Here is a 17,985-nt window from a genome sequence, read left to right as displayed (position 1 = left end):
GCCTTGGGTACTCCAGCACCTCCCTCGCTGGACCCCATTTCCTGGTGTGTAAAATGATGGTAATAATCTCTTGCACGTGGGGTGGTTGTAAAATAACGACCATCCGGTGCTCATCACGGTGCTGCCTGCACTGGGAGATGGGTAGAATCCCCAGAGGCTGGGAGATTCCGAAGCAGTGGGACTCATAACCCCTTTCCAGGTAGAACCCCAAGAAGGCAGCCAGACCCCAGAAGAAACAGGGTGGCATGGGGTGTCTAAGCAGCACCCCAGAGCTCCCTGTGCTTGACCGCGAAGTGGGAGCTGTGGAATGATCACCACAGGCCCCAGAAAGGACCTCTGTCAGCCCCTTAGTACAGGGTAATGGAGGGAGCCCTGAGTGCCCAAGAGCAGAGAAGGAGCCAGACACACAGAGCCTCGGGATGGGCATCAAGGGAGCATGCAGGGGAAAGGCAGGAGGCAGGGCAAGATGATCAGAGGACCCAATGCTTACCAGGACCATGGCGAGCACCGCAGGCCCAACGGCAGCATCCAGGTCCAGGAGTTCTGCAAGAAGCAACCATAACAATGTGTGCCACTGGGTGGGCAGGGTGGGGAGGAGGGAAAAGAGCAGAGCACCAACAGAAAGGGGCAAAATCAAAATTAATACAGTTTAATTAAGTATCTACAAGACAAGACACTGTCAAGTCATAAACTGAACCCTTTAATATGGAATGCAGGTAAATATTAATATGTATGATAGAGTGTAAGATTCGGCCTTTAAAATGCAAAGTGTTAGGGGCTCCCTAAGGTCTTCAAATGTGCCATCCCCAAAAGTTCTACGCATCCCTGGGGAAAAAAGGGGTCCCCAAATTGATTTGAGATTACACTTCTACCATGTGGGGAATGGGGGAGGAAAAGAGAAATTCAGATCAGATATTTGAAAAATGAAGTTATGTTCCTCACTCATATTCCTTTGTAAACGGAGCTCCTGAGTCACTGCAGCTATCACCACGCAGCGCCATCTTCAGACCCTTCATCCCTCAGGGCTGGTGGGACTCACTGTACCCTCTCACCCTTCACATTTCAGCTGTTGAGTTCACTAGCCTCCTATTCTTTCACTCCTCTAGAGGAGAAACCTGCCTCCCCTTCTTCCTTTGGCCCAAATGAGTTCATCAATGTGACTCTAAGGAGTGATGGCAGGGAGCTGGGTCCGAGTTCAGCCCCGCCAGAGATTCCCTATGTGAATCTAGGCAGGTCCCATCTTCCCTCTGGCCAAGTCTTCTCTTCGTTGTGAAAAGGAATAAATGTTGCCTACCAGGGCTGCTGAACAGACCCAGGCCACAGCTATGTGAGCACTACTTCTTAAACAGACTGCATTGCACTGGGGTTTGACTAACAAAACAAAACCAAAAGAAAAAAAAGAGTGTGTGTTCAACTATGTTGAACAGAGCTGGGTTTCACAATCAGCCCTTCTGAGCTATGTCTGGGGGTGGTGAGGTTTGATTTTTCCCCATGGTCTTCCTGCCAGGGCTCACCGTCTCCTCCTGCCCCAGCCAATGGAGAGAGGAACCAGAGCCAAACTAGTGGGGAAGCAGGTTGGGGTGGGTGGGGGAGCTGAGCAGGCTTGGCTCCTGGAGGCCTGAGTCAGCGGGCAGGCAGGCAGGGCGGGCCGGGTCCTCACATGCTTCGGGAGGAGATGGTGCAGGAATGTTCCTCCCGCCCAGGCCCTGCCCACCGCATCCTGGCTCCAGCTCTCATGGCCACTGCAGCTTGGCTCTAGATTGAGATGGGAGCTGCCTGGAGCTCTGCTGGATCAGTTCAGCCAGGGGCCTTCAGAGGCGGCCTGGTCCAGAGGATTGGCCCAGGGGAGGGCAGGCCGAGGCCACAGAGTCTGCCCAGAGCCATGCTGGGTGATAAGGCCAGCCACCACTGCTCCCTGGGCCTCAGGTGCCCACCTGTGCAATAAGGAGCTGAACTTGGTGAAATCTAGTCATCCCAATTGCATCCCTAGACCTCTCAGCCTGTGTGCCTGCACGTGGTGCTTGTGACTGACTCTACTCCTGCTTGGAGACACCCCCTCCAGGGGTGGTGTCTCCATGCAAAGCTTTCCTGAATCTCTGACGAGGTGGGGGCCCTGGGAGGTCGTGCAGGTGCAGTCCAGGCACAGAGATGCTTGTGACACCTTTGCTCTGTGCAAGCATGGCTTTGTGGCAGTGTGTGCCTGAGTGTGTGTCACTGTGTGAGGCTACGACCATGTGCATGGGACTGTGGTGTGGCTGTGTGTGACAAAGTAGCCACTGGTACTTTGAATGGATGGCAAGGCATGTGTGGATGTGGCCGTGAATGTGTAACAGCGTGTGGCAATATGACTGTGTGAGTATACAGGCATGCTTATGTGGCCTATGTGCCTGTGGGCAGGTATGTGACTGCATGTGCTTGTTGTGAGACTGAGCGATTACGTCCGTGAGTCTGTGAGTGTGTAGACACGTGGAAGACATATGGCTTTATCATCTGTGGGGGGGGGGGGGGCGGTGGTACAGAGCAGGGGCCGATGGGGCCACCTGCCTCTCCCAGGCCTGGCTTTGCTCCAGCCAGTGGCGCAGTCATGGCCCAGTGCTTCATAGCCCTCCTGTGTCCAGCGGGTGACGAGATGCAGGATCCAAGGTCCGCCTCCATTCCCAGCCCCCACTTGTGGCCACAAAGCGGATTCCTTTTTCTGTACTGGGCCAAGACTGGTGACCAGGGGATCCCCTACCCTGGGCGCTGGTAGCTGCTCAGGGCAGAAAGAGAGGCCTTGTTTTCCACCTCCTCAGAGCAAAGCGAGGGAGGAAACGAGGCAGCTGAGTCCAGCTGAGTCGGGAACATCTGCCTGGCATGTGACGAGGCAGGCATCTGCCATCACCAGGATGCCCCCGATACTGGTCCCCCAATCTCTAAGAAAGGGGCTTAGCTACCCCAGAACAGCCCCAAGTTCTCCCAATACCCCCACCCCCAAAGAGGCAGAAAGAAAAGAGAGAGGAGGGCCAGGACAGTCTCCCTCTTCACCACACACACATCTGCCCCAGCCCAGAGACCTCAGGATACCAGGAGCAGGCCTGGCATTATCCCAAGACCTCACTTCCTGATGCTTCTCCTACATCCAAGTCCCTCCTGAGAAAAGTATCAGACTGACAGTTTCACCCTGAGGATGGGAGGCCTGGGAGGTGGTCACCTCTCAAGGAAGGCACACAGAGGACAACATTGTTCCCAGAGCAGGAAGCATGAGCAGGGGACTTTCCAGGCACCATGGATTAGGGTTAGGAGGAGCATTCCCACCAGCCCTGCCCTGGCCTGACCCAGCAGTCACTGCTCAGAGCCCCTCTGCAGATGGCTACATGGAGGGCAGAGCTGAGAAGAGGTTAAGGGCGGGAAGTTCCTCGGATTAGTTAGAAAATGGGGCAGGGTGGAGAGAGGGGAAAATTCCTCAGAAAGTCCCAAATCTGACCTAATGTTGACCAAGGGCCAGGGGGACTCATTCCAGAAGTTCCTCTGAGGACTCTATGCCCTGAACAGGGAGTTCTGCCCGCCCCTTCCCCCACCACACCTGCTGGACCTTCCCCATCTTCCTGCACAAGCTCCCTGGTCCCTGGCCTAGCCAACCTTCCCTGACGGCCTTGACCCCGGAAGCCCTCTCTCCACCAAGTCCCCATTGCCTCCAAAGGAGAGCCAAGTCTCAACCAGTACCCTCCCCTCCTCTGTGGATGAACAGATCCAAGAGCAAGATCTGCTCATCCTGACCAGGGCACCCCCAAGGGCACAGCCAGCATCCTCTTCAATTTCCAGTGTGGGAGCCTCTGCTGGGTTGGGTACCTAGGACAGCTTGGGGAAGAGACACAGCTTCAGAGTTCCCCACTTCTCTCCTGTGGACTAGGGCTTTTCAAGAGCAAGGCCAGGGCATGGCTGTTTGGGGAGAGGAGCCAACCATCTATTAAATTGTCCTGGGGCACAGCATCCTGTCCCTTCCTCATACAACCCTCAGCCCCAGATCACAAGGCAATACAGCCAGTCCCCTGGGCAGCACTCCACCCGTTTTAGAGACAACAGTGCGTTCTAGGGAGGGATGGATCCATCCGGGGGTCCACAGCCACCTCTAGCTCCTCCTGCCTGCTGGCACCTTCCACCAGCACAGCCCTCCCCCCAACTTTTGAGGTCCTGTGGTAAATCTGTGCCCACCATGACCTCAGAATCTCATCCAATGGCTCCCAGGAGCAATTAGGCCTCTATCCTTCTTCCGCCCTCTGCCTTTCTGGGATCCAAACAGAAAAAGTCATGCTTGTGTTATCTTAATTGTAAAAAGTTTATCAAGAAAAAAGATTCAAGCAGCAGTATCCAGGAGGAGACCATGACCCCCCCGGGGGCAAGGAGGACAGTGGTGACACAGGTCAGCACCCCACAACAAGCTGCTGGACCACACCCTGACCTGGGTGGGGAGGAGGCAGTAACCCCTCGGGGATGTAAACATAGGTCAGAGACAGCACAACCCAACCCAGAGCAGGGGCCTGCATTCCAGTGAGGCAGGCAGAGAGCGGGTGGGCCTGGAATCCCTCACACGGGTGGGCAGGCAGGCAGGCCCCTGTCTTTTTCCTCTTAGGTTTCCCATTGTGCAACAGGAAGGATCTGGAGAAGACAGTGCCAAGGAGCCCAAGGACCCTGGGATCCTGGGTTTGGACCTGCTTCGAGTGTGGGGAGTTATTGCTGGTGAACTCAAATATACAGTCACTTTTGAGAGTCTTCTCCAGGAAGGTGTCACCAGGGATCTGGGGCCCAGGGTTTATACCTCAGCACCTTGAACCCAAGGAGGGAAGGATGCTGCAATGGTCTTCTACCCGAGAGAAGCTGGGGGCCCAAAAGTGGAGGGTAGTCAGAGGCCTACAGGAGGGAGATGGCCTATAGCCCCCTCCTGCAGGGGACAGGGTGATGCAAGGACAGCCAGCAACATGGGAGCAAGGGAGATCCCTTCCGACCACATAGGCCAGAATTCCCAAGGAAAGTGCACCTAACTTGCTTGGAAAGTAAGGGAGAGAAGAGGGAGATGACTGCATGCCTCCATAACTTTGCCCATGCTGTTCCTCTCCCCGAAAGTCCTTCTCCCCATGTACTGTCTGGCAGGCCCTTGTCATCCTTCAAAACACTGCCCGAATGTTGCCTACTCCATGGAGTCTTCCCTGACCAGTGGAATGCTGTGGTCCCTTCTATGAGCTTCCAGAAATCTCTCACTTAACCATCAGTCATACTGCATTGCCTTTGTCTATGTCTAACCCTGACCTTCACTGAGGACTCCTGAAGAGCAGGCATGTTACAGCCCTGGGTGCTCAGAGTCCGACCCAGGGGTGCAGCAGGCCTCGGTGTCTGCTGAATGGATAAGGCAGCAGTGGCCAGGTGAGCAAGCAAAATAGGCTCTAGGGGAGGCTGAGACCCTGGCCTGACCTTCACTGACTAGCCGGCAGCCCAGGCCTTGGCCTCGAGGGCTCCTGGCTCCATTCTCACCCCTGCTGTGCCCCACTTCTAAGAAGTGGGGAATTTCCCAGGGGTACTCATGACTCCTTGAAAGCTCCTTCTCCCAGGAGGCAGGACAGGCCACTTCTCTTCCCAGCTGCTGATCCCTCCCCCAGCCACTGCTGGTATAGGGAGGTTGGGAAAGTGGGGTACACTGCAGTGACCAGGCCCAGGGGAAGGAGGGGGCCCCGGCACATGCAGTCAGAGGTTGTCATACATGCGCAGGGTCTTCTCCAGCTGCTGGCCCACCCGCTGGTAGAAGAGGATCTGCTGGCGCAGGTAGTTCTGCATCATGTGCTTGAAGTCGAGCTCACGGCGCTGGTGGAAGTGGTTCATCTCGGCCTGCAGGGCAAAACCCACCACGCGGCAGCGCCTGCGAATGCCATCTGCCTCGTCCTGCGCCATGCGGCCCTCGTCACTCATGCGTTGGCTCTCCTTCACTTTAGCAAAAGCGCCTGGCATAGGCAGAGCAGAGGACAGTGTGTTAGGGCTCTGATCTCCATGTGCTCCCTATACCCTTGAGGGCAGACAGCACCCTCATCAGTTCAACTCGGACCTCACTCCTGAGCCCCAGACCCACATTCCAGCCACCTGGGTGTCTCTGCCAGGACATTCCCCAGGTCCTCACCCTCAGTATCTCCTAAACCAAGCACATCATCTTCCCTCCAAATTTGCAGTGTCACCAGTAGCCCACACGTGACCAATCACAGCCCTGCTTGATGGACTATGAGTTCAATGAGGATACAGCCTGTCCTCAACCTCTCTGTGTCCCTGGTACCCAGAACAAGGCCTGGCCCACAGCAGATCCTGATATAGGCCTGCTGAACTGATTCAACCCTGTCTATCACTGACTGCCACAACAGTCCCCTCACGGCTCCCTGCCCTCTGCCCCAGCCTCTGACAGGTTCTCTGCAGCATCTAAAGAGGTCTTCCAAGCTGGGCACCTTTCCTGGCTCTCCACTACCAACAGATCAAGGTCCACACCAATCTGCCTGGCCTGGGGGGCCCTCACCTCTGGAGTTGGCCCCTGCATGCATTCTGCAGTGACCCCCATGTTCATCAAACTCACCTGGCTCTTTCCTACCTTCCTACCTCTGCCCCCTGGATTCCTATTCATAATTCATGGTCCCGATCAGGTGCCACTTCTACACTGGAGCCTCTCCCAGTTCCCCTGACAGAATGCCTCCCCCATGTCACCTATGCCCTGGCTCCCCACCCCCACCCCCATCACACTTATGATTCTAAAGCAACTCTTCAAAGGCCACCTGGTATCTCCCAGACATGCACGCCCTGTTCCCTCCTCATCCCAGCCCCCAGGGAACTAGAGGAGGTTGTGTAATAACCAGGTGACAGATGGGGGGTGGAGATGAACCTGAGCAGAGGACCCAATTTAGAAGAATCTGAATGAATAAACAAGCAGTTGGTGAATGAATTTCAGTTCTGAATTAAAAGGGACTTGACTGATACTGCCTTTAAGCCAGTAGGGACAGTTGCTGGGAAGAGAAGGAAGTTTCCCTGTGCCTGGCACTCAGTCACCGAGGGCTACAGGGAATCCACCATGCAAAGAAGATTAGGAGGTGGGAAGGGTTGGCACAGAGGACAGCACATCCCTGAGCACTTCAAACGCACCCACTGCACACAGATAGCATGCTCAATATCCATGCTTTCCCACTTCTCCTCTAAGGAGGGCTCTTGAGGGCCGTCTAGATGGTATTCTCTTCACTCCCTGACTGAAATTGTCCAGTGCTTTCTAAATGCATTCATTGAGCACTTACTGTGTATCAGGCCCAGGGCTCTACATGCTGGGAATAACTCTGGATGCTTTTAGAAGGGACAGCATCCATGTTAGTTGACAAGTACATGGCTAATCGGCTAATAGTAGCATTTCAGGCAAACAGACTCAAGTTCAGAGAGTCTCCAGGGCTGCTCACACAGCACCCAAAAGAAATCTGCAGTCCCCACCTCCCAGCCCACTCAATCCTTCTGCCACCTTCCCTGGACCACCTCCTGCACCATCTCAACAGCCCAGCCCTGGGGAGCAGAAGGGGGATCACCCCAAGGCCCAGGATAGGACCCAGAAAGAGACATCAGAGCTGGAAAGGCCCGAAAGGTCAGGTGTCCGACCCTCAATTCCACCTCCACCCTACTACCGTACAGAGGAGGCCAAGGCCCTGAGGGGCAGGAACTTGCCCAGAACTCCCAGCCTCTGTCCTGCCTGGTCCTCCACAGCTGGGGGTTGGACACCACTTCTGTTGCAGGGAGTACATGCTAGGTCCTTCAGGCATATGTGTGGGGCCCCCAGACATTGGACACAGGGATTCAAGAAGGTCCCAAGGAGTAGGAAGAACCATAACAAGAAAGGTAGAAAACAGCAGGGTAAAGAAACTGCAGTTAAACTTCCACAGAAGGAACCCAGCTAAAGGTGAGATACTGAACTAGCCTGGATTCCACCTGCCTGAGAAAGTTGGCACAGTGGAAGTGCACTGTAGACTTTTCCTGCCCATGGCCTTGAAGGAAGGAAAGGTCTCTTTTGCTAATGAGGAGCCCAAAGAGTAAGAATGAACCCATTGCAATGGTTAGGTATCCAAAGACAGGCAGGAGGCCAGGGATGGGGAGCAAAGGCCACAGAGGTCAGGGGGAAACAGAGGCCCCACCCTACTCTCCGTTACCCCTCCACCCTGTGACTCAGCTCTGGGGCCAGGACCAGCTAATGCTAATAATGCACCCCACCCCACAGGCTGGGAGTCATGGCTCAGGCCTGTCCAGCATCCCCCCTACATTCTACTTAAGAGTTAACCTGAGAGCTGAGGACCCAGGAGGACCTCCTGCCTCAGCACTCCTCTTACAGGCTGGGTCCCAGAAATGCAGAAAGGAGGGTTGGAGCCCACCAGCTGCAGAGTCCCAGGGATATTCCCTAAGCTCCCATCTCAATCCATCTTGCCCCTACCTCTTGGAGATAGCTAACATCCACCCCAGGTTGGGGGCAGGAGGGAGCAGGAGGTCTGAGTCTTAGTCCTAGCTATGTCCTCTCCAGCATGCCACTGCTCTTGCCTGGGCTCCAGGTCTCCCCACTGCCCAGTGGGACAGGTTGCACTAGATGTGATGCTGTTGACAACCTCTCATACAGTATAGTGCTTTAGAGTTTCCACATCTGTAAAATGGGATAATAATAGTACCCGCCCTATAGTATAGTTCAGGCTTAACTGAACTAATATGTACACAGTAGAAAGGAGCGCATCTGAGATAGAATAGGAGCTCCAGATGCTACATGCTATGGCTTGAAAACTACTTTTCTTTTTTTTCTTTTTCTTTTTTTTTGAGATGGAGTCTTGTTCTGTTGCCCATGCTGGAGTTCAGTGGCTTGATCTCGGCTCACTGCAACCTCCGCCTCCCAGGTTCAAATGATTCTCCTGCCTCAGCCTCCCAAGTAGCTAGGATTACAGGTGCCCGCCACCATGCCTGGCTATTTTTTTGTATTTTTAGTAGAGACAGGGTTTCACTATGTTAGCCAGGCTGGTCTTGAACTCCTATGATCCGCCCACTTTGGCCTCCCAGAGTGCTGAGATTATAGGAGTGAGCCACTGAGCCCAGTGCAAACTGCTTTTCTATCCATGAGCTCACAGCAAGTACCTTCAGGTGGTAGCTCACAGCAGAGTATTATTTTCTTTGTTTACACCTAGGGGGGTGCGGTAGAGGGAGGGCTAGATGATGGCTCAGAACCCAGAGGCTGAACCCATCTATCCCCAAAGCAAGAACTTGTCCCTACAATGGCCACTTTGCCTTGACCACGCTGTCCCTGTGGCCCCTCCATGGATGCTCTGTGGTCCTGGGCCTATCTCTAGCCCACGGGACCAGTGAAGGAGCACCCAAGCCTTCCTCCCTCCTCTTTCCCCTTCTGGCTCAGCTCTCCATCCCTGGGGATCCCCTCCCCCATCTGGGGGGCACAGTAGAAACAGCCTGGGCTGCGGAACCAGACACATTGGGCGCCAGCTCCTGCTCCAAGGCTCATCTGCATTGCTGCACCTCGGCTGTAAAACAGAGGTGACCACATTGCCCTCCTGACCTGTCATGAGCCTTAGGACCAGCCCTGCTCTTACTGGCTCTTAAGTTGGGGGGCCATAGGTCCCGGCTTGCCCTGGACAGTCCTGGACACTTTCCCCTTGTTGTCCTGGGATCACTATTGCTAGGGCCCCCTTTTATGCCCCAAACTGCCTATGGTTACCCTTCTCTTAGGAGACCCCTGGATTGGGCTACAGGGACTAGGCCCGTGGGAAGACCAGGCTCCTCTCAGCTCCAGCCAGGGTTTATGTCCCATTTTATTTCTTTTTTTTTTTTTTTTTTTTTGAAAAGCATACAAATTTGTTTAATGTAAGTTTCACATGACATGGAGCCCTCCTAAGGAAATGAAGACCCTCAGGTCCCATTTTGTTCACCTAGAGACTGAGGGGAGAAATCTCTCCCAAAGTCATGTCAGATGGAAAGTTTGTCCAAATCCTGGTCTCCTGACTCCCACCTAGGCCTCCACTGTCCTTCCTCCCACACACTCACCACTCATTCAGATGTCCAGACAAGCTGGACAGAATCCTTGGGGCCCAGGACCCAACTGTTCTTCTCCTTTCTGTGAGAAGGGCTCCACCCTTAGGGCCAGCATAGGACACCCTCCTTATCACCCCCGTTGGGCTGTAGTCTCCAAAGCCTGTCCAGTTCTGTCTCAGTACCCCCCTCCCTAACTTGCCCCACACCACAGGCCTGGGAGGAGCAGTGCAGAGCCCAGAACTTAGAGTGAGCCAGAGGGGGCTTGGCCCATTGGTAGGGTTCATCCCGGGAAGGGAAGGAGGTGGGCTTGCCTCTGCTTCAGGTCAAATGCGCCAGCACAGAGGACAGTGGCCCCTGACTCTTAGAAACACCTCAAGTAGAAACTCCGAAATGGCCTCTCAGTTCGGTCTCTCTGCGCAGGGCCAGAAAGGCCAATCTGGCTCCCCCTCAGCCTGGGAGGCCCTGGTGTCCTTGCTGGGTGTGGGAACTGACCTAATGCCCTCAGCTCTGCTCTGGGTGGGGGTCCCCAGCCACTACATGGGAGCATCTGTTTAATCATTGTGCTCCCCTTCCTGCTGCCTGCGCAAGAACAAGCCATCTAAGGAGCTGGTTGAAGCAGCCTTCCCACTTCTGCTCAGGGAGACACCTGCCCCAGTGGGCCCCCAGCAGGCCTGGCCATCTCCCCTGCCCTACTCCTGCCCCAGAGCTCAGAGTCAGAGCTAAGGTGTCATTCTGCTTCTGAACCAGACCCTCCCCAGGAGTCCCTTCCCACCCACCCCCTCGAAGACCTGACCTTCCCTTGTTTTACAGACCAGGAAACTAAGACCCAGAGAGACAAAGGCACTCCCCAGGGATGCACAGCAATCTAGGGGCAGAGCCAAGACTAGCACTCAGGTTTGTGTTTCCTGGAGTTCAGAGGAGGAGGAAGAAAGGTAGAGATGAGAAAAAAGAAAAAAAATAAAAACAAAAAACAGAAAGAAAGGAAGAGGAAGAGGATATAGTGAGGGGAGAAAGGAGGCTGGGAGCTGGAGAAGTTATAGAAGTCAACCTCTTGGTAAAGGAAAGTAAGGCCAGCTTACCCCAGGCCGTCCCTGGTGGTGGTGGGTGACATGTTTCCTGTTCCCCAGGCTCAGTCCAGAGGTCTGCCTCCTGGCCCCACCCAGAGTCAAACTCCCACCAAGCCAGGCCTGACCTCAGGGCCCAAGGGCCAGGGAGCCAGCTCCACACCCTGCATATGAGTTACCCAGCAGCCCCAGGGAGGATCACACCTCTCTCCTGACATCTGCCCTCCTAGCTGTCCCCAGGACTCAGGCACCTGCTGGGGCAGTCACTGGCTGTCTCCTCAGGCAAGAGAAGCCAGGCTTGGGAAGCAGGAGTTGGATAGGCCATGTGGGCAGTGCCCTGGACCCCTGATTCCGCAGCCCTGGTCCAGCCAGGGTGCCCCTGTGTGACCCAGGATGAGTCATTTCCCCGGCAGTTCCTTGACAGCCCCAGCAGTAACAGGCAGAGGCCCATCCTGTCCCTCCCCCACAGAGGGGGTCATGACAACTGAAAACACGGCTAGGCTTGGGAAGTGGCCAACATGGACGTGTCCTTGGGGAGGTGGCAGGAGGAAGGGACAGTCCCAGCTGGGCCACAGGCTGTGCAACCACTCTTCTGTGGACACTAGCTCCTTCATCCGCAAAATGGGGACAGGGATCTTCCTGCACACAGACAAGACGCTCATAGAGAGAATACACAGTCGTGAGAGTAACTTGCAAAGCTGCAAAGGTGGGGAGGTGAACTTGCAAGGGGCAGAAGACAGGCCCCCACTCTGAGCTCTTGTTATCTGGGTTGGGTCTCTGTTTCCAAAGGGCCTACCGGCTCCTCAAGGGCAAGGCCTGGGGCCTGGTCATCTGTGTGTTCTCAGAACCCAGCATGACACCATGCATGATGGGTAAATGAGATCCAGAGAAAATGAATGAACTGACAAGAAGGTAAATATCAAGCTCCATGAGGACAGAGACCAGTCCTGTGCACAACAATATTCCTGCACCTAGAAGCACATTTGCACAGACACAGAGTTGATACTCAGCATGTTTGTTTGTTTGTTTGTTTGTTTGTTTGTTTGTTTTAGAGACAGGGTCTCACTCTGTCACCCAGGCTGGAGTGCAGTGGCACAATCGGGCTCACTGTAGCCTCAACCTCCTGGGTCCAAGTGATTGATCCTCCTACTTCAACCTCCCAAAGGGCTGAGATTACAAGCATGAGCCACCGTGCCCAGTCCAACACATTTGTTAAATGAATGATTGAGACAGAGAAATAAAGATAAGTTGCTCCATTCTATCCAGGCCATCCCCATCTCCCCAGGGCCCAGCAGAGAGTCTTACCTGGCTGCAATGGGTCTTACCTTTCTGTAGGTGGATGATGTCAGGGAAGTTGGAGAGCAGGCCCTGGTAGAGAGACAGTGTGTCCAGCATCTGGAAGAGGTCATTCTTGGGCTGCTCAGCAAACATCTCCCCGATGGCTTCATAGGTACGGCCCGTGTGAGAAATGGCACTGTTGAGGGCCTCAGAACAAAAAGGGGGGTCCATCTGGAAGGAATAACTGACGGCCTGGAAGGCACTGCCCAGCTTCTGGAATTCCTTGCGGAAGCCCCCCACGTGTTTACGCACCAGCTCTGACGCCACAGTGCTGAGCTGCAGGACGCTGTCGTCCATTTTCTTACTGAAGGCCTTGAAAGTGTCCACACGATCTTCCACGTCCTGCAGGTCCTGGTGCTCGGTGGGGATCTGGAAGGTGAGCAGGAAGCTGGCACCCACCATCTCATCCTTCTCCGCCCGGCGTTTGCCCATCTTCCACTGCTTGTCATCTAGGCAGCTGAGGAAATGCTGGAAGCCTTCATACTGGGAGAGCACAGGGTGGCTGGTCATGTGGTCCATCCAGAGGATGAGTCTCCGCTTCCGCTTTTCAATGAAGTCCTCCTCGAAGCGGCCTGTGGCCTGCTTCTCAGGCAGGTGGGGCACCGAGATGACAGTGAACTTGTGTAGCAGGCGGTTATAGAGCCAGTCAAAGTGTTTGTAGCGCCGGTAGACAGGTGAGGCAGCATGGGTGGGTGTGAGCTTGTAGGAGATGTAGCTTTTGATGCCCTTGAACTTGGTCTGTTTTGTGGGGTCCTCCACAGAGCAGGCAAATGGGTGGGGGTTGGCCTTCCACTGGGGGCCACGAGGGCCCATTTCAATGGAGTATGTCTCAGCGATCTTGGCCATCATGGGCACATCACCCAGGATGAAGGCCTCCACTCCAGAACGCACAAAGCATGAGAAACGGTTGAGGTTACGGCCCACCACACTGCCTCGCTTGGCAGATGCCAGGCTGTCCTGCCGCTCCAGCGGTGGCTTGGGCCGGAAGGCCATGTGCTGGCTGGGGTAGGCACCAGGGTAGGAGAGGTTGAGGGGAGGGTGCCCATTGGTTCCCAGCCCACCAGCCCGTGGCTCCTCCACCACTGTGCATCCATCGTCCCAGTCATCCCAATCATCATCATCATCCTCCTCAAAGCTCTCCTGGTTTGAGAGGAAGCCACTGCCCCCACCACTCCTAGCTGGGTTGGCCACACTGGGGCTATTGTACAAGCTCACATGGGCCCCCGGAGAGCCTGCAGGGCTGCTGGAGTAGTCAGCATGGTTGGTGCTGATGCCAGAACGGAGGATCTCCACATAAGAGGCAGGAAAGAGCCCTGTCTCCCCACGGCTGTTCTGGCCCTGCAGCCAGCCATCCAGTGAGATCTCGCTAAAGATGACCAGGTCCTCATCCTGCTGGATGCTGATTTCCTCCTTGTTCTCACTGTGAAAGTCATAGAGGGCTCGGCCTTTCAGTGCCATGTTTGGGCTGGGTGGTATAGAAAGATGGGAAGGAGAGGGTCCTGTCCAGATCCGGGATGCTCACAAGGGAGTCCAAGAATGCACTCGCAGCTGAATGGCGCTTACACAGTTCAATCTCTCAGGTCCTAAGGTGGGGTCTCAGCACCCACAGATGCTGTCCAATCTCCCGCTCTTCAAAGCAATGTCCACAGCCCAGAAACTGCCCTATCAGGTCTCCGGGCATATGTTTGTGAGCAGGGAGGGCTCATGTCCACAGTCTCCTCCTCCCTTAGCAGCCCCTGGGGGATTAGAGGGGAGTCTCTCCTAACTCCTACTCCCAGAAGAAAAGTCAAGTGACCTGGAGAAATCTGCCCTGCGAGGGGAAAATTCGACACTTTCCACTGGAACAACGTTCTAAAATAGAAGACTCACTCGGAAACCACCATTCCAGAAACCCGGGCAGGGCTCGGCTGTCCCTCTGGCTCCCAGATTCTTTTGGCCGCTCTCGCTTTGGGAGGCTCTCACATTCCTCTGCAGATCTGCCCCTTCCTCCTTCCTCCTCCTCTTGCTCCTGGGCCACTGGGTTTTCAAAAATCCGGGAAATCCAAGAGGGGCAAGGAGAAAAGCAGCAGCCGCCTGAATCGAGTCCAAGGGTGGATGTGTCCGGCTTCACAACGAGACAGGCCGGGAAAACAAGGACTGAGCTTACACAACAGGCCGCCAACTCTTCGACCCCGGCTGCACAGCCGGAGCCCCCGCCGGCTCGGGCGCCCTCTCCCCGCCCCAGAAGTGGCCAGTCTCAACCCCGGAGGAAGCAGGGGACGCGACGAGGCGGTCGGGCGACTTCTGGCCAGTCGCTGAGTGGTCTCTTTTGTTTGCCTAATTCCTCAGCAGTTTCTGAGACTGACGCCGACCCTGCTCTGAATCCCAGGAACCCCGTCCAAAGGTAACCCCAGCAGAAACCAGTTCCTCACCCGGGACTTACGACCCCCGACCCCCACCCTCGCGTGCACGCACACACTCAACAGTTTGGAGTTTGGAGAGTGAGCTCCGGCGAGCAGATGGCGCGGCTGGCCGTCTGTCCGTCCGTCCTCCGCTCCGCCCTGCGGGGCCCCGCCAGTCGGGGGCGGGCTGCGCCCCCAGGCTGCCTTCCCCGGCGCTCGCAGACCCTCCGCGCTGCCAGCGAGAAGGCAGCTCCAAAACAAAAACGCGATTCCGGGAGGTGGCGTCCCGAGGAAGGAGGGGATCGCCAAAGGGGAGGTGAGGGGTGGGGAGAGGGAGGAGGGAGGGGGAAGCAGGCTGGAGAATCGGGCAAACTCCGCTGCACTTCCGTGCGTCCCGGCGGGGCAGGGACGGCCAGCTCCGCCCTCCCGCGGGCCCGGGGCGCTGCAGCCGAGCCCCCGCCTACTCCTCCGCGCGGCTTCCCATCTGGCCAGTGCCCTCGCTCCCTGGCGCTCAGTCCCGGAGGCAAGAGGGAGGAAACGACCCGGGAACGAGGGAGCCCGAGAGCCTCCGGGGCTGGTCTCTGGGACCGCCACCTCCCCTGCTCTCCCTCCGTCTGTCTGCCCTCGCCGGGAGACACCTCACGCCCCCGTGGTTGGAGCGCCTGGCGGTGGAGCTTGCCAGCCACCGCTGCCTCGCTTCCTGGACTCCGTCATCCTCCTGCCTTTTCCGTGACGCAAATGGAGTAAAACTCCGAAAGTTTGCAAAGCGTGGGGCTGCGAGGAGCACCGCGCCAGAGCCAGGATGGGGAGATCGGGCGGGGTGGGGAGAGGTACGTGGAAAGCCGTGCCAGCTGGGGTTGGGGAGCAGAGTCGCGGGCTCGCCTTCCCACCTTCCCATTCCCCACTCCTGCTCCGCAGGGACGGGGTCGTGGCGCAGCTCGGAGATTGTTTTCCGGAAGGGCAGAAACGGCCTGCGCGTTCCGGGCGTCTGACAGCTGAGGGTGCAGCACCCTAGCCAGATAGGGCGACCCTGCCCTGGGCGACTAGCTTGGAAGGAGGGAAAGACACTACCCTACATCTGCAGCGACAGGGAACAAGTCTAGGTGCCACCTGGTTCCGTGTTGCTTAGTGCGGCAGCGGGACTGGATGTTCTGTACTAGCCAGGGGCAGCAAGGAGAGAGGTGGTCAGGTAGAGAGTCTTTGAGAAGAGGCAAGTGGGATCTGATCCTCGGTCAGCATATCTGGAACACTTTGGGCACTGACTCTGCTAGGCACTGTGCTGGGCACTGGGGAGTACACCACAAGTCAGTCGGGGTTCCTATCCTGGGGGGCTTACAGTCCACCCTCTCTTGTCTTTAATCAATCCATTCTCAGTCATTCATTCAGCCAAGTCATGCACTCAAGAAACATTAACTGAGTACCTACTCTGCACCAGGCCCCTGAGCTACAAAGACAATTAAGACATTATCCTTATTTTCCAAAAGCTCAGACGTGTTGTGACAAGTAGACAAATGCTCCCTGCCCAGTGTGACTAGTTAGTGCCATGAAAAGTGCACATGAGGATACCTACTCCAGCCTGGGTGGAGCAAGGATCAAGGAAACCTTCCTGAAGGAGGAGGTGCCTAAGATGAGGCAAAGGCTTCAGGAGGACCCCCTTTCCTGGCTGTACCCTGGAGTCTTGTCTACCCTGTCCAGCTAGATCTTCCCTTCATTCTCTCTCTAGTCACTTATTGCAGATTAACTGGTACAAGGTAGTTCTGCTAAAGATGGATACCTTTGGCTGTTTTGAGGGACACGGTTCCCAGACCTCTGGCCCCAAAACCCAGTTTCACTGGTTCAGTGAGTGCATCCGACTAGCTTTGCAGGTCTGGCATTTGACCAGAATAAAGGCCTATGTACAAACCCCAGAAGGTTAGGTATTAATTTGCACAGCGAAATAAAACTGTCAAGCAGAACTGAATTTCTGCATCAATAGATCAAGGCAGTTTGGGCTAACCCTTGGGAAGCCCAGTTACCAGAAAGTTAGCTCAGTGAGTCCGGAACCTCCAAGAGGGGAAAAGGTATGACGAGTCTCTTCGTCAAGTAACCTTAAAACCTTGTTTCCTGTCATGGGGCAGCCTTGATTCTAAAGACACAGTTCCTCCTAGCATCTCTAAGACTGAATATACGTTTTCCCCACATGCTTTTAGGACCCCTCTTCCCTGTGATCTATCTTCTGTCCACATAGCCTTTCTCTAAACTGAGTTTAACAATAGCATCAGGGCCGGGTGCAGTGGCTCACACCTGTAATCCCAGCACTTTGGGAGGCCAAGGCAGGTGGATTGCTTGAGCTCAGGAGTTTGAGACCATCCTGGGCAACATGGTGAAACCCCATCTCTACTAAAAATACAAAAATTAGCCGGGCGTGGTGGCATGTGCCTGTAGTCCCAGCTACTCAGGAGGCTGAGGCAGGAGAATCACTTGAACCCAGGAGGCCAAGGTTGCAGTGAGCCGAGATTGCACCCGCCACTGCACTGCAGCCTAGCAACAGAGCAAGACTCCATCTCAAATTTTCTTTTTACTCCACTTTCCCCACCAGCTATTGCCCCATTCCTCTGCTCACCTTTGCAGCAAAATTCCTTGAAATAACTCTCTCTCCTAAGTGTGTCCAATTTCTTTTCTCCTGTTCTCTCCTTAAATCCCTCTAGCCAGTCTTTTACTCCCACACTCCACTGAACTATTCTTGTCAAGGTCATCAATATCCTTGGTGTTGCTGGACCCTAATGGTATTATTCTCAGTCCTTCTCTTATTTAACCTTTTGGTAGCATTTGACCTGGTTGATCACTCCTTCCTCCTGGATACACTTTCTTCATTTGCATTGGAGAGAACATAGTCTCCTGATATTCCTTCTGCCTCACTGGTTCATCCTCTTCTCTCCAATAATTCTTTTTTTTTTTTTTTTTCTTTTTTGAGACAGAGTCTTGCTCTGTCGCCCAGGCTGGAGTACAGTGGTGTGATCTCGGCTCACTGCAAGCTCTGCCTCCCGGATTCATGCTATTCTCCTGCCTCAGCCTCCCGAGTAGCTGGGATTACAGGTGCCTGCCACCATGCCCGGCTAATTTTTTGTATTTTTAGTAGAGACAGGGTTTCGCCATGTTAACCAGGCTGGTCT

The 17,985-nt window shown here is 55.1% G+C and overlaps 1 protein-coding gene across 1 annotated transcript; it reads right to left on the bottom strand.

The window, feature by feature from the left end:
* Window positions 1-687: 687 nt before the first annotated feature.
* On the bottom strand, window positions 688-16,581 carry SNX33 (sorting nexin 33). The gene is made up of 2 exons (XM_017854803.1): window positions 12,440-16,581; window positions 688-5,969 (listed from the first exon to the last, which is right to left on the bottom strand). Exons 1-2 carry the CDS (start codon window positions 13,908-13,910, stop codon window positions 5,716-5,718), a joined length of 1,725 nt encoding a protein of 574 aa, XP_017710292.1. The 5' UTR covers window positions 13,911-16,581; the 3' UTR covers window positions 688-5,715.
* Between the last annotated feature and the right edge of the window lie 1,404 nt (window positions 16,582-17,985).

The sequence above is a fragment of the Rhinopithecus bieti genome, unplaced genomic scaffold (assembly GCF_001698545.2).
Source record: "Rhinopithecus bieti isolate Rb0 unplaced genomic scaffold, ASM169854v2 scaffold_39856, whole genome shotgun sequence".
In the NCBI taxonomy this organism is placed as follows: Eukaryota; Metazoa; Chordata; class Mammalia; order Primates; family Cercopithecidae; genus Rhinopithecus; species Rhinopithecus bieti.
Note: the sequence above shows the minus strand (reverse complement) of the source record. Positions and strands in the feature narration are given on the sequence as shown.